This window comes from Oryctolagus cuniculus, chromosome 4 (assembly GCF_051225735.1).
Source record: "Oryctolagus cuniculus isolate XC-2025 breed Fujian yellow rabbit chromosome 4, ASM5122573v1, whole genome shotgun sequence".
Classification (NCBI taxonomy): domain Eukaryota; kingdom Metazoa; phylum Chordata; class Mammalia; order Lagomorpha; family Leporidae; genus Oryctolagus; species Oryctolagus cuniculus.
Window position 1 is genome coordinate 150791985 of NC_142870.1, and position 26589 is coordinate 150818573.

The window sequence follows — 26589 nt, forward strand, 5'->3', positions numbered from 1 at the left end:
AAACAGTCTGAGGGCCCCTAAGCCTCCATGGCCCTATGCCAAAACTCTATCTTATTTCTCTCTAGACTGGCTGAGGCCAAGCAAAAAAATACACTGACTTTGATCTTGATGGTCAGGAAGGCCCACCTTGCCATCCTGGTTGTCCCCTTCAACACTCGAGCCTGAGCAGACATGAAACACAAGCTCCAGAAATGAGACCATGCGCCACACACTCCTTTCTCCAAGGAAACGGAAGTGGGTGACTCTCTGCTTCCTGTCTGACAGGGCCTGGAGGCTATGTTAACATCCATATTTCCCATCGTTGTGGCTGAGCCTTGAGTCACCTTGGATATGGCAGGGGACAACAGACTTCTTAGTGGACATGTCCACATACTCTGCCCTTGCTACTTTCTCTGGACACACCTTTTAGTCCTCGATCCTGCTTAACAGCGTAGATGCCAACCCAACCCAAGCCTGGTCCCTCCACCTCCCCTTAAGTGCATACCCTGGGAGGAATACCTTTCACCATACCTTTTATTGTCCTACCAAACTGTCCCACTCAGAAGAGACATTATGACAAACCTTGCACTAACCTCCCTGACTGATTTCACCTGCCCTTTATTCGCCACTATTGGCCCCTAATACTCCTATTATCAGACCACCACAAAGGCCTCATTTTTGAATCTGGGAGCTCCACCAAGAACTTTGTTAAGTTCTGACAGCTTGGGAAAATTGAGTCTTAAGAGAGTTAAGGTTGTTATCTTTAAAAAAAAAAAAATCCTTCAAAAACCTTTTAGGTTGTCTTTCCCATCACAGACTCAGAGGCCAAAAAAGACCAGCAGTTTTGTTTTTTGGTTTTTTGGGTTTCTTGTTTTGTTTTGTTTTGACAGGCCGAGTTAGACAGTGAGAGAGAGAGACAAGAGAAAAGTCTTCCTTTTTCCGTTGGTTCACTGCCCAAGTGGCTGCTGCGGCCGGCGCTGCGCCGATCCGAAGCCAGGAGCCAGGTGCTTCCTCCTGGTCTCCTATGCGGGTGCAAGGCCCAAGGACCTGGGCCACCCTCCACTGCACTCCCGGGCCACAGCAGAGAGCTGGATTGGAAGAGGAGCAACCGGGACAGAATCCGGCACCCCAACCGGAACTAGAACCCAGTGTGCCAGCGCCGCAGGCGGAAGATTAGCCTAGTGAACCGCAGACCAGAAGTTTTGTAAAACCCTTTGGGTGCTTGCTAAAACACTGCACACAGTGAACATAAGTTGTCTCTCCTCATCCATTGCTGAGTTTCATTATTGCAACCACGGCTATTTTAAGTCTTCGGTCATCCACAGTTTTGCTTCTTCCCTTAAAACATTTGCAGTCAGATTTACGGAGAGGACGCTGACAAATGTTCTTGAATATAGGCTCCTGACTGCCTCAAGATGAATAGACTAGGTAAGCATTCCCAGAACGCTGAGGGCAAAAACTGGAAAATCCATAAAACTGTTCACGGAGCTCAAATAAGAACTGGTTACAGGATGCTCAACGACTTCATGAAATTTGTGGCTGTATTTGAGTGTTTCATCTTCTAGGTTCAGGAAAACTTTTTCCTGTGATTTCTGTGGTTTACAGTGCTTTGGCAAAGTATAGTTTTGTCAGAGGTTAATTCATCTAACTTCAAAACCTTTTATGGGGAGATGGTAACTCTGTTTATTGTCTTTAAGATTCCACCTTGATTTGTGATGTTCTTGTTGGCTTTATTATATATTTTCCTCTTTGAGATTTGTGCCTACAGCATTCTCCAGAAGTACAACTCCCAGCAAGACCAGGCTGGCCTGGCACTCTGAGATGATGTCTTGTGCCTGCAGAACAGATAAAGTTGAGTTTAACAATGAGCTCCAGGTCGCCAGCCTAGGAACCACTCCTCTGAATCCTCTTTATTGCTCATATGTGGCTGCGACACTGAGCTGTTGACACTGAGCCCTTCCCTCCTGGCCCGGCACAAGGATGAACAATTGGGGCAAATGTAGCCAAGCAATGAGGGACAGACAGAACCTAGCTACAGCAAGATTGACCAGCCGTGTTTCCAGAGAGGGATCTTGACCACACGGAGGAAATAAAAATCAAGACAGAGTTACCGTGGTTACCCTAAACAAAATTAGATAAGGCAGAAAGGTTATAAAGGGAAGGTCCTTATGCATGGTTGCCTGATATTAACTGTCATAAAGGACTCTGGTAGAACCAAACCCTCTAGAGAAGATCTCCATTCAAAAGAGAGGTCCAACACTCATTATTCTCACAATGAATGGTAGGAGCTATACACAGCACCCAGAGCAGGGTCACAAGGAAGGTTTTCGACATTCAGAAATCTGGACACTGTCACCCAAGGCTGGCAATGTGTGTGAGGATAACAGCAGGGCACCCAGCCCAGTGCACACAGTTCACTGCGTGTTGCCACTTCCGGCTAGAGACCTGTCCTTGTTCAATATCAATCTTTCCCTACCGAGGAATGTGCACTTCTCCAAAACTGAACACCTTTACAGCTGTGCAAGGGGAAGCCTGCACCCTCAATAAAACAAAATGTCCTGTATACCTCTCCAATAACTCTGGAAGTATATTTGTACTTGCATCTGCTGGCCAGGAAATGTTATAGGACAAATAATTCGGGTGAAGGTACCAGCAGGTAGGAGAAGAGAGAAATGAAAGAGAGGTTATAAGCATAAGAATGCATTCTAGGTGGGGAGGTCAGGAAGGCACAAGAATTTTTTGTGGGCAAAGACATTGTATATGAAATTTTGCCCTAAAGTATAATGATTGGATTATTCCAGACTAGAAAGGAAAAGGAACAAATAACTGAGGGAATATAAGTATGTTGTAGAGGGGCTGGTGTTGTGGCATAGTGGGTAAAGCCACCACCTGCAGTACCAGTACCACCATATGGATGCAGGTTCAAGTCCCAACTGCTTCATTTTCAATCCAGCTCCCTGCTAATGTGCCTAAGAAAGCAGCCGGAGACAACCCAAGGGCTTGGACTCCTGCCATCCATATGGGAGATCTGTAAGAAGCTCTTGGCCCTTTGTGGGGAGCAACTGGGAGCAACTCGGACTAGACTAAGTTACTGGAATTAAGACTTATTCTATGCATCTGCTCTCCCACAATATGGCGCTGAGAAGGGAGTAACAGCTTCTACACAGCTACCTCCAGTTCAAGCAATAAGCAGCAGGACCTGCTCCTGATTGGAGGAGAGCAGCATACTCGGCGTGTGGGTAGCAGAGTTGGGATTGGTGGAAGAGGACTATAAAGGAGGAGAGAGACAACATGCACCAGGAACATCTATCTGAAGGAACACCTGTGCAGCCCCCGAGAGAGCCGGCCGGCGGTGTGCCGCTCCCCTGCGGAAGTGGGGAATGTGGCAGGGGGAACCGCCCTTCCACGGAGGTGGAAGGGACGGTAGCCAACCCGGGAAGAACCAGCAGCAAACCCGGGAAGGGCCGAGCAGACAAAAGAACAGTGCAGGGTCCTGTGTCGCTCCTCCACGAAGACGGGAAGCGACATAATGGTGCCGTGACTCGGATAGGAAGCCTAGGCAGGGTTTAGTGTCGTTCCTCCATGAAGAGGGGGAGCGACAGCCCTTGGCTTCAGATCAGCCCAGCTCCAGCTGTTGTGGCCATTTGGGGAGTAAACCAGTAGATAAAAGATTCCCTCTCTCTCTACCTCCTTCCTCTCTCTCTCTCAACTCTGCCTTTCAAATAAATAAATCTTTTTTTAAAAAAAGAATTCCGTAGTTTTGTGGAAGTTGAATATTGTTTGAGATTAGGTTGGCAGAGATTACAGGGAAACTAGAGATCCTGGGCGTGGGTCCTGAACTCCCGGAGAGATTGGTTCCTATCCCCTCTCCTACCCCTAGTGATTCTTCTAATATCTCTCCTCTTTGTCCTAACTCCTGGGACTCCCCTTTTGAATCATTCAGTATAGTTTATCTCCCCTAGAACACAGCAAATCCATTTCCAAATGGTAATGCAAGACCATCAACACTTCAACATCAAATTCCTCCATAAGAGGCCACCTCCAGTGCCCTGGGCAGCAAGGGCAGACATCTCCAGAGTGGACCACCCTCTCTTCCCTGAGGCTCCACCACCTGCTGCGGGATCCCTGCAGCCACACCCCAGAACACTTGGGCCCTGCGGTGGGCCAAAGCGACACCCCTGTCCAGCTCGAAGCAGCACAGAAGCTGAGACCTTCACCCCAATGCCCAAGATTCTACACTGTCTATCCATCAGGAGGGCATGTGGAGGGTCATTCTGAGGCACCTGATGGACTGGCAAAGTCCCTAGCTAAGGGTAGTGCAGACCTCCCCCCAGCTCCACCCAGAAATGCAAATCACCTGGCTGGGGAAACCTGTTGGACTGTGGGAAAACTCAGCCTAACTCTGGAGAGACTTCCATTGCATGTATATACTTTGGATTATGCTTGCTTCCGTGCAGTGCGTTCAATAATCCGACTGCTCTGGTCAGTTATTTCCCCCTCTGAAAGAACGGGCTCCACCCATGGCTTCCTGTAGCACTCCTTGGCATCCCTTCCCAACCTCCAAGCTGCTCCCTAACCTTACAGACTATTCTGGCGTTTAATACAAAGGAAACCACTGTTACTGCTGAATTCTGATTTCTCAGGGAGGAAGACATTAACCAGATAACCACCCAATTATCCAATAACCTCACGACGTTAACCTAAGGATGCTACAAATGAAAATAGGCTACATTGTTAACCAACCAACAATACATGGCACAGGGGTTGGGTGGTGTGGAGAGTAAAAATAAGCATGTGGCAAACAAATGCTATCCAGGAGCATCTCAGCCTAACGTCACAGCCTCACGTTAGGCCCTCGCTTTGTTTCTGATCAGTGCAGGGAGTGCTGGGAGGTGCTCCTCACAGCGCAGGGAAGGCTCCGTAAGGCGCATGCTCCTCTTGTGCCAACTGCGGACCACAGCCTCCTCCACTGGCCCTGCGTGAAGTCTACAGCTGAAACCCGACACCTGTCACTGCCAGCCCAATCCGGAGCGCCACAGCGGTCACGTGCACCGCAGGCCACGCCTCCCCTCGTAGAGCCGAGTTTTAGCCCCGCCCAGCCCAGCGCCCTTTAAACAGGCTCTAGTCTGACGGGCCTCCGCCACCCCCCCCCCACTTCGCCCGCCTTCCGGGGTGCGCCTGCGCACTGCGGCCGGTGGGCGGGGCGAGGGGCGCCGCGACCAAGGAGTGGGGATTTTCGGCTGACGGCGAACCGGGCCGGGAGCCAGACTGCGCCGAGGCAGTGGGCGGCGCGGCGGGTCGCCGTCGGGAAAGCCCGCACTCCGCGGCCCGCGGGCGGACGCGGCCCCGAACCCCGGCCGTGGTTGCCGGGGGCGCCGCGGCGGGCCGGGCACCTCCGCGCGTCAGGGCCCCGCCCGGGCCGGCGCGGCCTCGGCGCCATGGACGCGGCGGCGCTGGAGCGGGACGCGGTGCAGTTCGCCCGGCGGGCGGTGCGGAGCGACCACGAGGGCCGCTACTCGGAGGCGGTGTTTTACTACAAGGTAGGGCCGGGGGCCGGGGCTGCGGCCGAGCCTGTGCGGCCCGAGGCCGGAGGCGGGGCCTGGGGCTACTCTCGCTGTCACCCGGCTTGGATTCGTGCCCCTGAAGTAATAAACTCAGTTTTAAAAGGATGAGACCACAGTACTGGGTGTACATCTTTGCGGTTGCTTGTCGTTGGGTGTGTGTAAAACTTTTTTTTTTTAATGTAAAACTTGGGTCGTACTGTTGAGTACTAATTTTTCAACTGTTCTTTCATTCGCATTTGTCCCAGATAAATTTACTCCTGTAATTATGAACAGCAGCTGCGCATCGTATTTTCCTTACGTGCATGTACTGTAGTGTATTTACAAACTGCTGGGCGTTGAAGCTCATTCTGCTTTTTCAGCATATTTATGAAATTATTTTTATAGCGAATGATTTTTGGCACATTCGTTCAGAGTCTCTTCTGAGTGAATTACTGGGTGCGGATTTGCTAAATCAGAGGGCCTGAGTGCCCGCCGCATGGGAAATCGTGCCCACGCCCCCCAGCTCCGGCCGCAGGCACAGCCAGCTGCACCCGGAGGATGCCTTGTCTTTTAGGAAAAATGTCAGACTTTGATGATATTGAAGGTATTTTTTTTTAAAACAATAGCTATATGTACCATCAGTAAAGTGTGATTTACTTCAGATTACTATCTTACTACCAATATTTTATAATTTATATTTAGAGATGGTGTGTTTCAGAATTGTTCCTTGTGGGCTTTGTTAAAAGTTTCATCAGGTGATGTTTCTTTAAAAGAAAATTCTGTGTGTTTTAGTTTTATGAAATGGTGCTGACAAATATCAACAGGTTAGAATAGTGGGATACATCTACAACCTACCACTCTTTGATAAATGAGCTAAAATCCCTCCTTGGAGAAAGAACAATTTGGAAAATTAGATCTCTAAGGAAATGTGGAACAAGACCCATACCTGAAACCCTGTACAAAAATCAACTCACAATGGATCAGGGCTCTAAATCTAAAACCTAAAACTGTCAGATTCCTAAAGGAAAACAGGAGAAACACTGCAAGACATTAGCATAGGCACGGACTTCTTGTGTAAGACTGCAGAGGGGCCGGCGCTGTGGCATAGTGGGTAAGGCCACCTCCTGCAACGTGGGCATCTGTGGGGAGCAACTCGGACTAGACTAAGTTACTGGAATTAAGACTTATTCTATGCATCTGCTCTCCTACAATATGGCGCTGGGAGAGGAGTAAAAACAACTTTTACACAGCTGCCTCCAGTTCAACCAGTAACCTGCAGGAGCTGATCCCGCTCCTGATTGGAGGAGAGCAGCGTACTCGGCGTGTGGGTAGCAGAGTTGGGATTGGTGGAAGAGGACTATAAAGGAGGAGAGGGACAACATGCACCAGGAACATCTATCTGAAGGAACATCTGAGCAGCCCCCAAGAGAGCCGGCCGGCGGTGTGCCGCTCCCCCGCGGAAGTGGGGAAAGTGGCCAGGGGGAACCGCCCTTCCACGGAGGTGGAAGGGACGGCAGCCAACCCGGGAAGAACCAGCAGCAAACCCGGGAAGGGCCGAGCAGACGAAAGAACAACGCAGGGTCCTGTGTCGCTCCTCCACAAAGAGGGGGAGCGACAGGCATCCCGTATGGGCGGTGGTTCAAGTCCCGGCTGCTGTGCTTCCGATCCAACTCTCTGGGAAAGCAGTGGAAGACGGCCCAACTCCTTGGGCCCCTGACCCGCATGGGAAGACCCAGAAGAAGCCCCTGGTTCCTGGCTTCGGATCAGCACAGCTCTGGCTGTTATAGCCATCTGGGGAGTGAACCAGCAGATGGAAGACCTCTCTCTCTCTCTCTCTCTGTGTGTGTGTGTGTGTGTGTGTGTGTGTGTAAAACCCATACTTTCAAATTAAAAAAAGCAGAAACACAAGCAGTAAAGGCAAAAATTGACAAATGGGATTACATCAAGCTTCTGCACAACAAAGTAAACACTCAACAAAGTAAAGTGGTAACTAAAAGAATGGGAGAAAATAATTTCAAACCATACATCAGATTAAGTATTAATATCTAGTATATATTAAGAAGCTCAAGAAAATAACAACAAAACAGTCCATCTAAGAAATGGGCTAAGGATATGAACAGGCATTTTTGAAAGGATGACGTACAAATGGTCAACAGACACATGAAAAGATACTCAGGATCACTAGTTATCAGGAAATGCAAATAAAAGCCACAGTGAGGGGGCTGGCACTTTGGTGCAGTGGGTAAGGTAAAGTGGCCACTTGAGGCAGCAGCATTCCATATGGGCACCAGTTGGAGTCCCAGCTGCTCCACTTCATATCCAGCTGACTGCTAATGTACTTGGGAAAGCAGCAGAAGATGGTCCCAAGCACTTGGGAGTGAACCAGCAGATGGAAGATCTTTCTCTGTCTCCTCTCTAACTCACAACAAAATGGATATAACTGGAGACCATAATGCTTAGTGAAATAAGCCAAACCCAAAAAGACAAATATCATGTTTTCTCTGATTTATGTTAACTAATACACAGAGTACCAAAAAAATGTATATGAACAAAATTGACATTTTGAGATTTGCTTATTGTTTATAGCCCTTGTCTATACTCTGGAGGAACAGTGATTTTTCTGCTTACTATTTGTTGAATTCTTTATTCAGTGGAGAGTTAAAGCTTGTGATTTTTGAAAGTATATCATTATAAAAATTAGAAGAAAAATAAAAGGAGAAAGGGAAGAAGTATCATTATGCTTTTAAAACTGTATATCTGAAATACATGAAATTTGTTCACTTTATATAAATAAAAGTTTAAAAATTTAGGAAAGAAATTATCATTAGTAATGTCTGACCTACCATTATCTTGCCTATAATAGTTAAGGAATCTCTAGGTTTTCAGTCAGTGTTACCTACTTCTCATGTCATATACCACAAAAAGATTGTTAAATCCTACTCTAATTCAGATAGAGTTAAAGCTATATCCCACTTTTAATTTTCTCATCACAACAGTCTCTCAGATGTAACAAAGAGTTATTTTGGGCAAGTGTTGTCTTAGATGTTGGATTAATTGGAGGAAAAACACAAAATCTCTGCCTTCACTGGTAGTTATTAAAGATATTCTTGAACACTCACAGAATTATAGACATGTATAGTACAGACAGAACTTAACTTGGAATTTAGTTAATTCTGGGACAGCGCTAGGGCGCAGTGGGTTAATGCCCTGGCCTGCTGCACCAGCATCCCATATGGGTGCCGGGTTGAGACCCAGCTGCTCCTCTTGTGATCCAGCTCTCTGTTATGGCCTAGGAAAGCAGTAGAAGATGGCCCAAGCCCTTGGGCCCCTGCACCCGAATGGGAGACCTAGAGGAAGCTCCTGGCTCCTGGCTTCGGATCAGCACAACTCCGGCTGTTGCGGCCATTTGGGGAGTGAACCAGCGAATGGAAGACCTCCGTCTCTGTCTCTACCTCTCTCTGTAACTCTTTCAAATAAATCTTAAAAAAAAAAAAAAAGAAATTAGTTAATTCAACCTAATTTTCAATTACAATTTTTTTTTGACAGTGAGAGACAGAAAGGTCTTCCTTCCGTTGGTTCACCCCCCACATGGCTGCTACGGCCGGAGCTACGCCGGTCCGAAGCCAGAAGCCAGGTGCTTCCTCCTGGTCTCCCATGCGGTGCAGGGGCCCAAGCACTTGGACCATCCTCCACTGCCCTCCTGGGCCACAGCAGTGAGCTGGACTGGAAAAGGAGCAACCAGGACTAGAACCCGGTGCCCATATGGGATGCTGGCGCCACAGGGGGAGGATTAACCTGGTGCACCAAGGTGTCGGCCCCTCAATTACAATTTATTACAAACAGGAAAACACAGATGCAACTGGTAGGGACAGAAGTGCTTAAAAAAAAAAAAAAAGAAATGACTATCAATTTTACTGTAAATATTATTTTAGTCAGACTTTGTTTTTTGTATCTGTCATACTAGTGGTCAAAAATGATATACTAGTATAGTTTTTAATGAGCTATGATTATTTTAAAATTTACTGTATATGGGTGAAATGGTCATCTTTTCATTTGATTGTTGTTTATAGTGCTTGCCTGTATTACCATTGATAGTCGAATCTATTTTACTTTGATCTCTTTATTTAGTGCAGTATTAAGCCCTTGGCTATAATAGTAATTAAGAATATGTGAAATATCTCAAACAAAAATGAAGACGAGAAAGGGAGAGGAAAGGTTGGAGAGAAAAGAGGAATATCATAAAATGGTTTTATAAAAAATTATTTAAAAAAGGAATATCATTATGTTCTTAGAATTGTATCTGTGAACTAGATTGGATCTCTACTCTTTGTATCAATACCACATAAACATGAAAAAAAGTATCATTAAGAATAGTACAATGTAATAATAGCTTTTTCCAAAGCAGAAGGAACTATGCAATGCCTCATTTTCCTATAGGATTACATATATGTCACATAGGACAAATTTTTCCTCTTTGAGAAAGTAAAAGAAGTGTTTGTGGGGCTGGCGCTGTGGTGTAGCGGGTAAAGCCGCCACCTGCATTGCTAGCATCCCATATGAGCACCAGTTCAAGTACAGCTGCTCTACTTCCCATCCAGCTCTCTGCTGTGGCCTGGGATAGCAGTGGAAGATGGCCCAAGGCCTTGGGCCCCTGTACTCTCATGGGAGACCTGGACAAAGCCCCTGGCTTCAGATCGGCACAGCTCTGGCCGTTGCAGCCATCTGGGGAGTGAACCAGTGGATAGAAGACCTCTATCTCTCTCTGCCTCTGCCTCTCTGTAAATTTGCCTTTCAATTAAATAAATAAATAAATCTTAAAAAAGAAGTGGTTGTGCTTCTAGAAATTATTTACATAAACTTTATCAGTTGATTTTCAGTGTTTTCTGTTGTAGTACTGTTCTGTAAGCAGTTTCTGAATTAGTCATTTTTTTTTTTTACAGACCCTGTCCCACCATTGATCAATAATTGGGTCTTTTTTTTTTTTTTTTTTTTTTTTTGACAGGCAGAGTGGACAGTGAGAGAGAGAGACAGAGAGAAAGGTCTTCCTTTTTGCCATTGGTTCACCCTCCAATGGACGCCGCTGCCAGTGCGCTGCGGCCAGCGCACTGTGCTGATCCGATGGCAGGAGCCAGGTACTTATCCTGGTCTCCCATGGGGTGCAGGGCCCAAGCACTTGGGCCATCCTCCACTGCACTCCCTGGCCACAGCAGAGAGCTGGCCTGGAAGAGGGGCAACTGGGACAGAATTCGGCACCCCAACCGACCGGGACTAGAACCCGTTGTGCCGGCGCCGCTAGGTGGTTTTAATATGAGTAAAATAAAATTGATACCAGCTTGGCCGGCACCGCGGCTCACTAGGCTAATCCTCCGCCTTGCGGCGCCGGCACACCGGGTTCTAGTCCCGGTCGGGGCACCGGATTCTGTCCCAGTTGCTCCACTTCCAGTCCAGCTCTCTGCTGTGGCCAGGGAGTGCAGTGGAGGATGGCCCAAGTCCTTGGGCCCTGCACCCCATGGGAGACCAGGAGGAAGCTCCTGGCTTCGGATCAGCATGGTGCGCCAGCGACAGCGGGCACTGGGGGATGAACCAACGGAAAAGGAAGACCTTTCTCTCTGTCTCTCTCACTGTCCACTCTACCTGTCAAAAAAAATTTTTTTTTAATTTTAAAATGGGCTTTTTTCCTGTTTGCTTATTTTTTATTTGAAAGGCAGCAAGACAGCAAGCTGCCATCTGCTGATTCACCCCCTTTGTGCCAGTGTTGGGCCGGGCTGAAGTGGAAGCCAACTTCTCAGTTTGAGTCTTCCATGTAGGTGACAGAAAACACCTGCCTCCCAGGGTGTCATACACAGGAAGCTGGAAATGGAGCCAGGATTCAAGCTCAGGCACTCTGATATGGGATCTGGGCATCCCAACTGGTACCTTAACCGCTGGGCAAAATACACATGCCATCTTTATTTTTTAAGCAAGAATACTATTTAAAAATCATTATTTATATCTAAGATTATTGAATAGTTTATTATATTACATAAGGCATTAGGTTTGTTGATGTGTATAAGTATTTTCATAATGATGATGCGTAAGATAACAATGTTTATGTGTAAAGTTTTCTTGTCTCCCCTAAAATATCTGAGTTGTGGAATCTGAGAATTCGTGTTTTTTCTACCCTACTGCCTTTTGATTGAATTCCACTAGAATCAACCTGGCACTTTTCTTACTGATTTTGTGAAGTTCAGTGAAACAACTGCTTACATAACTGCATTCCAGAGTTGATGCCCAGTAGGTGTATGTGGCAGAAATGGGCAGTCAGGCATGAGACCCCACAAAGCTTAGCAGATGCGGCAGTGACTGTAGGAGGCTGCTGTCACTTGGAGAGCCCTGTCAGCTCTTGCTGGGTGGCAGCATTGGTAACCTGCTCTGAATGGCGGTGGCAAGAGCGAGCTCTCCAACCGTAGCATAACTGACTGGGGGAGTGACAGCACAGCTGGAAGAAGAGTCAAGGTTTTCTTTCTTTTTATTTATGTGAAAGAGTTATAGAGAGAAAAGGGGAGATTCCATTCTCTGGTTTACTCCCCTGATGGCCACAATGGTCAGGGATGGGCAGTGCTAAAGGCAAGAGCTTTTTCTAGGTCTCTCACATGGGTGCCAGGGGCCCAAGCACTTTGGCCATCTTCTTCTGCTTTCCCAGGCTATTAGCACTGAGTTGGATTGAAAACGGGGCAGCTGGGACTGGAACCAGTGTTGATATGGGATGCCAGTGTTGCAGGCAGTAGCTTTACCTGCTATGCCACAACCCTGACCCCAAAGTTTTCTTAATAAAATATGTTTATTAAACCCAACTGAAACCTGCTTTAAAATGTCACCCCAAGTATTTTCTGTGGAGGTAAACATTTTCTTCCTTTTGTGAGGTGTATTTTCTATCTAAACTTCTTCTTCACATCTTTTCTTGATATCTTACAGTTTTAGTGCTTTTAAAAATCATTTTACCTCTTCTAGATATATAGTTTTCTGTCTAATCTGTATAATGAAAACAGAAAGCATGTAACTCACAGCTGTTGTAAAGAGATATTTGTGGCCGGCGCCGCGGCTCACTAGGCTAATCCTCCACCTAGTGGCGCCGGCACACCAGGTTCTAGTCCCGGTCGGGGTGCCGGATTCTGTCCCGGTTGCCCCTCTTCCAGGCCAGCTCTCTGCTGTGGCCCGGGAGTGCAGTGGAGGATGGCCCAGGTGCTTGGGCCCTGCACCTCATGGGAGACCAGGAGAAGCACCTGGCTCCTGCCATCAGATCAGCGAGGTGCGCCGGCCGCAGCGTCCATTGGAGGGTGAACCCACGGCAAAGGAAGACCTTTCTCTCTGTCTCTCTCTCTCACTGTCCACTCTGCCTGTCAAAAAAAAAAAAAAAAAAAAAAAAAAAAAAAAAAAGATTTATGGGGCCATGTTGTAGCACAGTGGATTAAGCCACCACTACAATGCTGGCATCCTGTAAGAGCACCAGTTCAAGTCCTAGTTGCTACACTTCCGAACCAGCTCCCTGCCACTGTGCCTGGGAAGGTAGCAGAAGATGGCCCAAATGTCTGGGTCCTTGCCACCCACATGGGAGACCACATGGAGTGCCAGGTTCCTGACTTCATCTTGGCCTAGCCCTGTCCGTTATGGTCATTTGAGGAGTGAACCAGTGAATAAAAGATCTCTGTCTCTCTATGCCTCTCCCTCTCTCTAACTCTGCTTTTCAAATAAATCTTTTTTTAAAAGCGGTTGGCCAGCGCCGCGGCTCACTAGGCTAATCCTCCGCCTAGCGGCGCCGGCACACCGGGTTCTAGTCCCGGTCGGGGCGCCGGATTCTGTCCCGGTTGCCCCTCTTCCAGGCCAGCCCTCTGCTGTGGCCAGGGAGTGCAGTGGAGGATGGCCCAGGTGCTTGGGCCCTGCACCCCATGGGAGACCAGGAAAAGCACCTGGCTCCTGGCTCCTGCCATCGGATCAGCGCGGTGCGCCGGCCGCAGCGCGCCGTCCGCGGCGGCCATTGGAGGGTGAACCAACGGCAAAGGAAGACCTTTCTCTCTGTCTCTCTCTCTCACTGTCCACTCTGCCTGTCAAAAAAAAAAAAAAAAAAAAAAAAAAGCGGTTATAGGGCTGGCGCCACAGCTCAATAGGCTAATCCTCTGCCTGTGGCGCCGGCACCCCAGGTTCTAGTCCCGGTTGGGGCGCCGGATTCTGTCCCAGTTGCCCCTCTTCCAGGCCAGCTCTCTGCTGTGGCCCGGGAGTGCAGTGGAGGATGGCCCAAGTGCTTGGGCACCTGCACCCCATGGGAGACCAGGGGAGGCACCTGGCTCCTGGCTTCGGAGCAGCGTGGTGCGCCAGCCACAGCGGCCATTGGAGGGTGAACCAACAGTAAAAGAGAACCTTTCTCTCTTTTTCTCTCTTACTGTTCCCTCCGCCTATCAAAAAAAAAAAAAAAAAAAGTGGTTATAACAAGTCTCACATACTTGAGTTCATAAATTTTATTTATTTATTTATTTTTGGACAGGCAGAGTGGACATAGAGACAGAGAGGAAGGTCTTCCTTTTCCGTTGGTTCACCACTCAATGGCCACTGCAGCCATTTGTGGAGAGAACCAGCAGTTGCAAGATTCTCCTTCTCTCTGCCTTTCAAATCATAAATAAATCTTAAAAAAAAAAAAAAGAAATCTGAAGAAAAGATATTGGAGGATAATATAGCAGTATCAAAAAATACTAATACCTTAAGGACATTCTTGTTTTGTCATTCACGGAAACCAATCGTGATTAGAAAGAGACAAAGAAAATTCAAATTATAATGCGTCTATTGGCTTCCTTTGTTTTTAGGAAGCTGCTCAGGCCTTAATTTATGCTGAGATGGCAGGATCAAGCCTGGAACATATTCAAGAAAAAATAAATGAGTATCTGGAAAGAGTCCAAGCTCTCCACTCAGCAGGTGAGTAAAGTAATGTTTGTTCTCTCCCATTGTATCTCTCCCATGTGTTTCTTTCTCCCCACTGTTATCTCTGGGTCTTGTCTTCATTCTTGCTGCTCATTCCTCTTTTGGTAATCACCCCTTTAAAACCTTAATGTAGAAGTAAGCAACAGGGGGCCTGCACTGTGGCTTGGTGGGTAAAGCCACCACCTGCAGTGCTGGCATCCCATATGGGCACTGGTTTAAGACCCGGGTGCTCCACTTCCAATCCAGCTCTCTGCTATGGCCTGGGAAAGCAGTGGAAGATGGCCCATGTCCTTAGTTCCCTGCACCCACCTGGGAGACCTGGAAGAGGCTTCTGGCTTCCTTGCAGCGCAGCTCCGGCCATTGCAACCAATTGGGGAGTGAACCAGGGGATGGAAGACCCATCTCTCTCTCTCTCTCCACCTCTGCTTCTCTCTCTGTTGTAACTCTGACCTTCAAATAAATAAATCTTTAAGAAAAGAAAAAAGAAATAGGCAACAGGTCTCTGAAGATGAACCTTGGAGATAATCAAGTCCAGTTTCCTGGTTTCCTGGAGGTGCATAGATGACGAATCATCTCCATTGAAACAGTTTATCAGGGGCAGGGCGAGGACAGAGTGTGTGTGTGCAACATGTGTTGCATGGCTTCTTCTGGTGTTAAATTGGTGACTGTTCTTCAGGGTTTAAAGACTTGAGCAGGGTGTTCACAGTGTCCTCTCTGCCTGTGTCCTCTACATCCAAACCTTTGCTAAACTTCCAGACTCTATTTTGGAAAAGCAGCATGTAAGCAGAGACCTGGAACAACATCCTTATTTTTGTAAACAGCATGGCAAGTGCTGAGATAGAAATGTATGTAGGCTTGATAGTCCCATTTTGGTAGAGGTAAGTTTTTATCTCAAAATCTGCTATTCATAAGGAAAGGAAATTATCACGTATTGACATCTTGTTTTAGAAGTGCATTCCTCTGAGACAAGTGTGTGGCACAGCAGTTGAGACACTGCTTGGGATGCCTGCATACCGTGGAACGCCTGGACTTGAGTCCAAGCTCCACTTCCAATTCCAGTGTCCTACTGATAGGTACCCTGAGCCCCTTACACCCACGTGGGAGACCCAGATTGAGTTCCTGACTTCCGGCTTTGATCTGGCCCAGCCCCAACTGTTTGGAGGTATTTGGGGAGAGAACCAATGAATAAGAGTTAGCTCTCTCCCTCTCCTCCTTTTACTGTTCCCTTTTGCTCTCTCCTTTTCTCTATCTGCATTTCAGATACATGCATAAATAAATATTTAAAAAGAAGTGCACTCACCCCTTAAGAGGCTCTCTTTCTGTTGCTGTGTAATAAAGGCACAAGCAGAAGAATCTCCACCCCATTGGACTCTGCTCTCTACTGCTCTTTACATGTGAGCAGTTACTTAGGATTCCTGTCCCCTTAAACACAACACAGTTTACTTCAGGGGGGCACCCAGGAATTGTTTGCATTAAAAAATAGACTACCTGAGGAATGGGCCCTCACTTGATACAAAGTTTCTCTGATTTATGTGTTCGGAATACCAGGTAATTCAAAGGTATTTTGTTTTCCCAGCCATGTAAACAAAATTCTTACATTAACTGACCAATAATTAGGTATCTTATTTCCTGAACAGTGTGTTCAAATAAAATTATCTCTGAAGTATAGAAGGTGGTAACATGCTTGCTTCCATGATCCCCCTCTTTCCATTCCCCTGTCCCTTTATTTCTTTTTTTTTTTTTTTTTTGACAGGCAGAGTGGACAGTGTGAGAGAGAGGCAGAGAGAAAGGTCTTCCTTTGCCGTTGGTTCACCCTCCAATGGCCACCGCGGCCGGCGCACCGCGCTGATCCGATGGCAGGAGCCAGGAGCCAGGTGCTTTTCCTGGTCTCCCATGGGGTGCAGGGCCCAAGCACCTGGGCCATCCTCCACTGCACTCCCTGGCCACAGCAGAGAGCTGGCCTGGAAGAGGGGCAACCGGGACAGGATCCGGCGCCCCGACCGGGACTAGAACCCGGTGTGCCGGCGCCACTAGGCGGAGGATTAGCCTAGTGAGCCGCGGCGCCGGCCCCTCTGTCCCTTTATTTCAACAACCATTTATTGGTGCGTATTTGGCCGTGCAGTGTGTGCTGGGTGATAGATGAGTGATTGCCCTTAATCTCCCGGTCTGCAGCGTGCCAGACTGTGGAATCCAACTCTCTGGAGGGGAGAGAAACCCTGGCCGCCAGAGGGACATTTCCGTTTTCCCCTTCGGATGTACTCACACTCAGGCACCCCGTTTCTATTAGATTTACCTCAGTGATTTTTTTATACCCTAGGGGTCCTTAGAACAACTGGGGAAAAATAAGAATACCCTTTTATTTTTTCTAAAGAATTCTGTAAATACTCTTCATACTTTGAGTGAAGTGCAACTAAACCTTAAAAATCACGTTTGATTTCTGGGAAGTAAATTCTCAACACTGATATTATAAATGTGATACCTGGCACAGAATGAGACAGCCCTAATCTCTGGAAGATAAGGCTTTGGCAATGAAACAAAGTTCAAAACGGAATTTGAAAGCATAACTATACATACATTGTGTCAGCCAGGTTTTGACCCAGCTTGTTTCTTAAATAAAGCTGAATTTAGAGTTAAATTTTCTTATTTATCATTTTTAGCAGAAGTGTCCTTTATCAAATAAAAATCTTATTCACAGCACCAGGGTTTTTTTTTTTTGTTTTTTTGTTTTTTTGGTTTTTTTTTTAGATTTATTTGAGAGGTAGAGCTACAGAAAGAGAGGGGAAGACACTGAGAGAGAGGTCTTCCATCCGCTGGTTCACTCCCCAAATGACCACAACAGCTGGAGCTGGGCTGATCTGAAGCCAGGAGCCAAGAGCTTCTTCCAGGTCTCACACGTGGGTGCAGGGGCCCAAGCACCCTTGATATATTCTGGATATGTTTTGTAGGAAGATATCTTTGTATTAAGATGGAAATACTTATTTCAAAGAGCAGTAAAAATACAGCTTATTCTGGACCCAGGTGAATAAGAAAAGCAGGAGCTTTTGTCATCAGAGCCGAATATAACATAATTACAGTCTGTTGTTGAAAGAAATTTAATTACCTTAGGGTAGAGTTTCTTATGTTGTAGCATTTTCCAAGATTTTGGGTTTTGTCATTTTTGGTTTTGGAGTAGATGGGTATGTGAGAGGAGGACTCCAATGTTTTATTTTTTAAATAAATAAGAGTATTGGTAAAGAGAAAAATTCAGGGGAAAGCATTTTTAAATTTTTTTTTTTTATACATAGGATTTTATTTTGCACTGCTGTAACAATTTCATTATAGACCAAGGGGAAAAAAGGAAAAAAAGATAAAACCACCACACTGAGTAAATTACTAAACCTTTTCTACTTTTCAACAGGATTTTCCATCGGGTAGATTTATTGTCATATCCCTTTCAAAACAGACAAGATGCTTACCATATTTTAAAGATTATAGGTTGCCACTGAAAGAAAAATTTTACACAGTCACTGTACATCAAGGTTGAAAAACTGTCCTGCCTGAAAAATAAACTTAGAAATCATGTGAATAAAAGAAAAAGAAAACATTATTGTGTTAAGGAAAGATTAAAGTTCTCATAATGTGCCATCTAAATGTGGATACTCATTCTTCTTAAGAGTTGCGCATAGGTAGGGATTTCTTGCTTCTGCCCTTTTCACTCATTATACTGTGTTTTAACCCAACAGTACTCATTAAGGCAAACAAATCCTTTTCTGAAGAGGTCTTAAGGAAACTGTGGACAAATAGCAAACTTTTGGCATTAAAACAGGTTAACACGTACACAGCCTTTAGTAATATACATTAAGCATATTTTCCTTGGACTAGTGACAAGAAAAGATGAACATGCTTGTTAACAATGTCAAAAAGTTTAAAATTCAGTGTCCAAGCAATTCCTAACAATGCTTATGTAGCTTTAAGCTCTAAACAGTATAGAATTTATGCAAATGCATTAAAGAATTCAAGCTTGGCAAATTACACCCAAGCAAGTTATTAAACTATATATACACAGAAAGTAAATGATAAATACAGAATTAAAAGAGTTCTGTTTTTCCTTACAGCCTTGAAAACTGACAAACTTTCTGAGGACAGTTCTATAATATTAAACATTAGGTAACCACAGGTATTGGGGAACCTAACTACATAAACCGATTTAAAATACTCAAGATGACTTTGTATGTTTAATACAATTCAGTTCGTAGTTAAGGCCACAAGACAACATTTAACAAAAATAATCACATCAATTGACCTAGAAATCAAATGCAAATAGATATGAATACAATCTCCAAAATCTGTCTTTTTAAGTGAACATGAACCATTTATTCAAAGTTATACAAGAATTTGGAGGATTAAAGTCTTCTGTGACATAAAGCCATTTCAAATAGTTTCATGTCTCAGCTGAGCAGGAGGAGAGGGTGAAAGAATAAGTGAGCGGGCCCCAGTGGGCAGCGAGACAGTAAAAACAGACTCAACAGCAGCCGCCCCCGGCCTGCTGTCCTCCCTGATTGCCGGCATGTGTTGCATTAGTAGCAGCATGCTGAGTGCCAATTTTAATGCCATTTGCCTCATTATTAATGTCAAAGACTCCTTCTTGGATTTTTTCATAAATCTCTTTTGCTGTATTAATAAATGCCTCTTCTACATTGGAAGCAGTCTTAGCAGAAGTTTCCATGAAGATAAGTCCATGTTCTCTTGCAAAGGCTTCACCTTCTTCCTTTTTTACTTCTCTTCTAGATTCTAAATCGCTTTTATTTCCAATAAGCATAATGACCATGTTGGAATTGGAATGCTGGCGGGCATCTTCTAACCATGTTGTCAAGTGGTTGAATGTATCTCTCCTTGTAATATCATACGCTAGTAAAGCCCCTGCTGCACCTCTGTAATATGACCTTGTGATGGAACGAAAGGACTCTTGACCTGCTGTATCCCATATCTGTAGTTTTATCTGTTTCCCATCAATCGTTATCATTCGAGCACCAAACTCTACACCAATAGTAAGGTCGTGCACTGGCTGAAACCTCTTGTCCGTAAACTGTAGCAATAAGCATGATTTACCAACACCTGTGTCGCCGATGATGATGTACTTGAAGAGATAGGCGTACGCCATGGCCGCGGCCGCTCGGTGCCAGGGCACACGGCCCATTTTTAAAATTTTTAATTGATGTATTTATTTACTTGAGAGACAGCCATAGAAAGAGAGCTCCCATCCACTGAATCACTCCCCCAAATGCCTGCAGTGGGTGGGGTTAGGCCAAGGCCAAAGCCAGAACGTAGGAACTTAATCCAGGTCTCCCATGTGGGTGATAGAAACCCAGTTACTTGTGCCATCACTTGGCTTGCAAGGTCTGCATCAGTGGAAAAATGGACTTAGGACCTGGAGGCAGAACTCCAGCCCAGGTACTCCAGTATGGGATATGGACATCTTAATTGCTGGGCTAAATGCCTGCTCCTGTGCTACATTTTTAGTATTCTTCATCACTGGTCTTTGTGTGATAAATCACACAATTGAGGGGTTTTTGTGTATGTTTTTGTGTTTGTTTGTTTGTTTGCCTACAATGATGATTGAAAAGAGAATGTGTAGAGCGAGTAAAGCAACTGTCTACACCACCAGCATCCCATCCCATCCCATCCCATATGGGCTCCAGTTTGTGTCCCAGCTGCTCCACTTCTGATCCAATCCCTGCTCATGTCTTGGGAGAGGCAACAAAAGATGACCCTTTTGGGTGGTTGGGACTCTGCCACCAATGTGGGAGACCCACAGGAAGCTCCTGGCTGCAGCCTGGCTCAGCCCTGGCCATTGCAGCCACTGCCGTGTGTGTGTGTGTGTAACTGACTTTCAAGTAAATAAATAAATCTTTTAAAAAAGTAATTTTAGGCCGGCGCCGCGGCTCACTAGGCTAATCCTCCGCCTTGCGGTGCTGGCACACCGGGTTCTAGTCCCGGTCGGGACGCCGGATTCTGTCCCGGTTGCCCCTCTTCCAGGCCAGCTCTCTGCTGTGGCCAGGGAGTGCAGTGGAGGATGGCCCAAGTGCTTGGGCCCTGCACCCCATGGGAGACCAGGAGAAGTACCTGGCTCCTGCCATCGGATCAGCGCGATGCGCCGGCCACAGCGGCCATTGGAGGGTGAACCAACGGCAAAGGAAGACCTTTCTCTCTGTCTCTCTCTCACTGTCCACTCTGCCTGTCAAAAAATTAAAAAAAAAAAAAAGTAATTTTAAAGACTTTTATTTGTTTTACCTTGCTGAACTTTTTAAATTAAGGATTATAGTGTTTTGATAAAGAGTGTCTTACAAGTATTAAAATGTTTTGTTCCCTGGCTATATTTAGGTAGTATTCCTTCTGATATGCTTTTTTTTTTCTATTCTAGTTCAGTCGAAGAGTGCTGATCCTTTGAAATCAAAGCATCAGTTGGACTTAGAGCGTGCTCATTTTCTTGTTACACAAGCTTTTGATGAAGATGAGAAAGGGAATGTGGAAGATGCTATAGAATTGTATACAGAAGCTGTGGATCTCTGTCTGAAAACTGTATGTATGGCTGCAACTGAAATTATATAGAATTATACTGAGAAATTTCTTAGAGAATTTTACTTAACTCCTTGAAGAAAAATAATTATTCTATCATTATAATTAGTTCCTCATTAAAAGGATAAAGAATCAAACATTTTTTAAAAAATTTATTTATTTGAAAGGCAGTTACAGAGAGAGAGATCTTCCATCAACTGGTTTACTCCCCAAATGGCCTCAATGGCTGGGGCTGGGCCAGGCCAAAGCCAGGAGCCAGGAGCTTCTTCCCCATCTCCCATGTGAGTGGCAGTGGCCCAGGCACTTGGGCCGTCTTCTGCGGCTTTCCCAGGCACATTAGCAGGGAGCTGGATTGGAAGTGGAACAGCCGGGACTCGAACTGGTGCTTATATGGGATGCTGGCACTGCAGGCGATGGCTTTACCCCACTAAGCCACAGCACCAGCCATGAAAATTAACCTCTTTATAGCCTAACAATTAGTAGCAGAAAAATTCAGATCACAGATCTGTGGATTTAGAACAATCTTTTTTATTCAGTTTGGTTTGGGAGAGTTTTATTAATGAGAAGTACAGAATACGGCACACTGAGTGGCTTTTACTGCTCTCTGAGGAGCCCCTGTTGGGACTGTGGACTTCAGACAGCATGTGGTCTGCCATGGTGGAGACTTGGTCCTGCTCTCTGTCCCCCAAGGCTGCCTTTCTCACAGGGTGATGTATTCACGGACAGCGTCCAGCCTGATTTCTGTGTGCACCTGAGATTACACACATGTGATCTGATTAGCAGTGTTCACTTTTAGCAGTATGTAAGTTCATTTCAGTGACAAGTTTTTAACATTATTTTAAGTGATACCTTGAAGGGTGAAAATAAAAGATCTCTTTTTTATTATAATTTCAAGAAGTATAATGTGCATTGTAAAATTTTTGCGTAGAAATGTCATGGACCAAGCCAATTAAAAGGAATTACGTTTTAAAATGTCTGTCTCTTTCTTTTAAGTCTTATGAAACTGCTGATAAAACCCTGCAAAATAAACTGAAACAGTTGGCTCGACAGGCCCTAGATAGGTGAGTTTTGATCACTCAAGTTCTTGTTATACAGCATATCTATCTAAATGTGTAGCAGGGTCATGGTAGCAAGCTTCCACCTTTGAACAGATCCGGAAATCTGCCTTCTTCCCTGAGTGAAGTTCCCTCCTCTCTCTAGTCCCTTGCTTAAATTTAAGAAGCACTGAGCAATCAGATGTTTTCAGTTTTTGCCATGTATGGAACAAATAATTGCAATGTCTGAAATGGAAGATTCCCCTTTCCAGAAAGCCTTCCAGAGCCACTAACAAAAATAGAGAAATTGGCAATGAGCTTGCTACAAATACCCCAATTATACAATATGTGTATAATACCTCTTAGCCCAAATGTCAATTTTCAATGATGCCTATTCTAGCCAGGTACTTTGATCTTGCTTATTTTATTCTAATGTTCTTTCTCAAGTTCTTACCACTTTGAAAGTATATGAAATTTACCAGTTTATTAGACTCATACTCTCTAACCCCATCTCCCAGATACAAGTTGTGTGAAGGTAGAGAATTTTCTCTGTTTTGTTCAGTGCTGTAACTAGACATCTAGCGTAGTGCCATGACATATGGTATGTACTCAGTAGGTGTTAGTCAAGGAATGAATGAATTTGTATAAGAGAAATATACCTTTCATAAGGGTGTTATAGACAAAGGAAACGGATAGGCATTACATGTGTATCTACAGCATGAGTTAATGCAGTTACCTGCTTTGAGGCTCTGACTAGATAGTTGTACCACCCCCAGCACCACTTTTTGTACTTGAGGTGTAGCAGTCATCTCCCCGTTTCATCACCGTCGTTTATCAGCCTTTAGCATGTTTCCCCAAATGCATGAAAATGTGAGAGCTTGACAGTGGTTGCCTTCTCCATCTTAACTTCTTCCCTGTCAGAACCGCAGGTGCCTCCCCTCACCTGCGGGGGTAACCCAGCCAGGATTCCTGAGTGCACCTGAGTGCACCTTGAGTGCATCAGGGGACTGGGAGGGGTCAGCCACGGGATCCTTGGAGGAGCTGTTGACAAGTGTGGGTCCGTTCCAGGACAGTGTGCACAGAAAATGTACATTGATCTCAGAGTGGACCTCAGGTTGAGAACTTCCATGTGCAGCTCGTGCCTTCAGGCAGAACAAAGTCCAGGTTCCCTCGCGTTTCATGTGGGGCCTGGCAGGATGCAGCCCTGCCTTCCTGTCCCAGCTCGTCTCCGCTGCACTTTTCCCAGGGCTGCCGCCGTTGTTGTGGAGTGAGCCCAGCTCACTGCGCAGCTGCCTCATTCTGCACATGCTCCCATGCGCTTCCTACACACATCGCGGCCCCTCTCCCCCGGGTGGGGGTGGGGGAGCTCCTCTGCAGCTCCAGCATCAATGGAGCAGCCTTCCCTGACCCACCCCCTTCAGCGGTGAAGGCTGTGGCTGGGCTGTGCAACACCTCCATCCAGCAGCTCGCATTCTGATGCACTTCTTTCTCGTTCCCCACAAAACTGTGAGCACCTTAAGGGTAGGAATTGTTTTGTACATTCTTGTATACCTCTTACTTTATTAATTAAGTATAATAAGTGCTTGATTAATGATGTTGACAGAATATTTTTGGCAAAAATATTCATCCTACCTTTGCGAGTAGCCTAGAAGTGACTTACTGACTAGGATGTAATGTTACATTAGGGTGGTTTGACTACTTGTTGACTAAATTGTCTCCTGAAAAGCTTAAATGTGAGAAGAAAAACTAGAACAGTTTTTCTGTGCATCTTTTACAGAGCTGAAGCATTGAGTGAGCCTTTGACAAAGCCACTTTGCAAAGCCAAGTCAACAAATGTTAAACCAAAGCCACCTCCAGTGAGAACACATTTCCCACTAGGATCTAACCCCTTCCTTGAAAAGCCTCAGGCATTTATAAGTCCACAGTCTTGTGACGCACAAGGACAGAGATACACCGCGGAGGAAATAGAAGTGCTGAGGTAAATAGTTTGTGATTCCTTGGGATGGATTTGTTAACATAATCAACACAGGTAATTTTATTCTCATTGAGTTTGCTGAATTGTGTTCAGATCTTACAGTATATTGTGCTATTATTATGTAATTATAAATCATGTATTTTTTAAATATTTATTTGAAAGGCAGAGAGAGAGGTCTTCCATCCCCTGGTTCACTCCCCAAATGGCCGCAATGGCCAGAGCTGGGGCTATCTGAAGCCAGGAGCCAGGAGCTTCTTCCAAGTCTCCCACGCGAGTGCAGGGGCCCAAGGACTTGGGCCATCTTCTACTGCTTTCCCAGGCCACAGCAGAGAGCTTGATTGGAAGAGGAACAGCCAGGACTCGGACCAGTGCCCATGTGGGATGCCTGCACTGCAGGCAGCAGCTTTACCCACTATGCCACAGTGCAGGCCCCTAAATCATATGTATTAAAACAACTTGAAATAGTTAAAGTGTGTTCCTCCTAATATATTTTACTAGACATAATGTATATTCCTGAAAATCCTAGCATTCTGTAAACTGAGCACTAAAAGATCAAGGAGCAAATTAGAGCTGCAGCAATCACTTGTATTTGTGTGGCTTTGCAACCAGAGCCCTAATGGGGGAAAAAAATGTTCCTTCCAAATAATCTAGGCCAGCGGTAAGCAAAAGAAACCTTGAATTATGAATAGTTTCTATTAAATAGTTTTTAAAAAGACAACAAAACCCAGAAGAATATGTATCATAAACCTCACTGCAAACCCTAAAAGGTATATCATCTGGCTCCTTAAACATTCATGGGCCCCTGGGCAGCTAGCCCCATGCATCTGAAAGCAGCCTCCAGATACTAGAATTGCAAAGCACAGTAATGTGGAAACCACTGATTGCCTTCTGAATCAGAGCAAATTGGATGGGTCTCCCAACCAGCGTGGCTATTCTTAAATTGGGCACAGCATGCTTAGAGCTGTGCAAGTCATGTGAGTTCACATTTTAATTTTCCTAAAATTGAACTGTGAAAAGGCCCCCTTCTACTCATGTTTGGAATTCCACATTGCAACTAAGCAACTCTGTGTTTCCACTTACTAAAGTGTTGCTGTTCTTCACGAAAAGGAAAAGTTCTCATCTCCTCACCAAGATGAATATATGCCTAGTTCCAACAGTCACGGTTTGCATTGCTAGTTGTGTTCTTCAATACTCAGATTACCCAGATGCTGTTACCTAAAGACAATAGTGGACCAGGCATTTGACAGAATCATTGGTACAGCACTTAGGACATCTGTAACCTGTATCAGAGTACCTTTCCTAATTCCAGCTTCCTGCTCTTTGCTCCCTGCGAAGCAGCAGGCAGTGGCTCGAGTAGTTGGGTCTCTGAATTCCAGGCTCCTGGCTTCAACCTGGCCCAGCCCTGGCTGTTGCAGGCTTTTGGAGAGTGAACCAGCAGATGGGAAATCTATCACTGCCTTTAATATAAATTTTAAAGAAAAAATTTTAAAAGACTAGGTTGTGAGGTTTCTCTGCAGCTACTTTAAATAAAAGAAGCCAACAGATGTAAAGAGAAATAGTGAATGTATACAAATAAGCATATATACAAAATGAAGAGAAAACATGCAAAGCTACCACAAACCTCATTTCTTTGTCAGTAGACTGTAGCTGATGATTGTGACAATTTGTTCTTGTATTACCCATTCTGTATTACCATAACCAGAAAATATAAAGAACATATTTGTTAGAATTATGTGTCATGTTTTTGAATTTCAAAATCATGAAACAGCTGGTTTCTCCCTTGGGGCTTAAGATAGAAGTGGCTTGTGTCTTGGTGCTGGGTACAAGGGACACTTTCATTACCTCTAGAATGAAATCGTAAGTCTAGGATTTTGTTGTAAAGGATGTTAGCCTTAAAAGACTACTCTTCCTGAATTGAATTGAATCAGTTATTTTCTGGTATTTGTTTTATGAAAACGGTGTCCAAATAAAGATAACAATATGAGGTTGTCAGTTTAATTTTAATACAATACTAGATCTTATCATTTGAATTTTAAAGATTTGTGATTAAAATAGACTTGGACATTAGATATTTTTCTTGTGTTTTGTAGGACAACATCAAAAATAAATGGTATAGAATATGTTCCTTTCATGAGTGTTGACCTGAGGGAACGTTTTGCTTATCCAATGCCTTTCTGGTAAGTAAAAGCTGTTGGTATTTTACTTCTAAGGTCATTTTAGTATTCCTGTACCTTTTCAATACTCTGAAGTCAAATTTTATTCATAGCCTTGAGATTAAAGTTGGTGATTAAAATATTGATCTCTCTGTCTCTTCCTCTTAAATAAATATTTTAAAAAGTAGTGGGGGGTGGGGCTGCTGGCACTGTGGCGCAGTAGGTTAATCTGCCTGCAGCGCCGACATCCCATATGGGTGCCGGTTCTACTCTCGGCTGTCCTCTTCTGATCCAGCTCTCTGCTATGGCCTGAGAGAGCAGGGGTAGACGGCCCGAATCTTTTTTACTAAGAGTATTCAACGTTCCTGGGTAAACTGTGACACATTGATCTTAAATGACTC

At 45.2% G+C, this 26589-nt stretch overlaps 1 protein-coding gene and 1 pseudogene across 6 annotated transcripts in view; one reads left to right on the top strand and one right to left on the bottom strand.

The window, feature by feature from the left end:
* Positions 1 to 5200: 5200 nt before the first annotated feature.
* The window catches only part of CAPN7 (calpain 7), a 55517-nt gene continuing 34128 nt past the window's right edge, over positions 5201 to 26589 (top strand). For all 5 annotated transcript variants that reach the window (XR_001794591.4, XR_016233311.1, XR_016233310.1 and 2 more), the window contains exons 1-6: positions 5201 to 5519; positions 14357 to 14465; positions 20872 to 21029; positions 22020 to 22087; positions 23838 to 24038; positions 26126 to 26212. Coding sequence is in view for 2 of the 5 variants with exons in the window: in XM_002716245.6 (XP_002716291.1) it covers positions 5418 to 5519; positions 14357 to 14465; positions 20872 to 21029; positions 22020 to 22087; positions 23838 to 24038; positions 26126 to 26212 (725 nt within the window). In the remaining 3 variants the exon portion in view is untranslated. The remainder of the gene's footprint in view (positions 5520 to 14356; positions 14466 to 20871; positions 21030 to 22019; positions 22088 to 23837; positions 24039 to 26125; positions 26213 to 26589) is intronic.
* Positions 17736 to 19667, bottom strand: LOC127482593 (ras-related protein Rab-2A pseudogene; annotated as a pseudogene). The gene has a single exon (XR_016233312.1). The product of XR_016233312.1 is annotated as a ras-related protein Rab-2A pseudogene (transcript).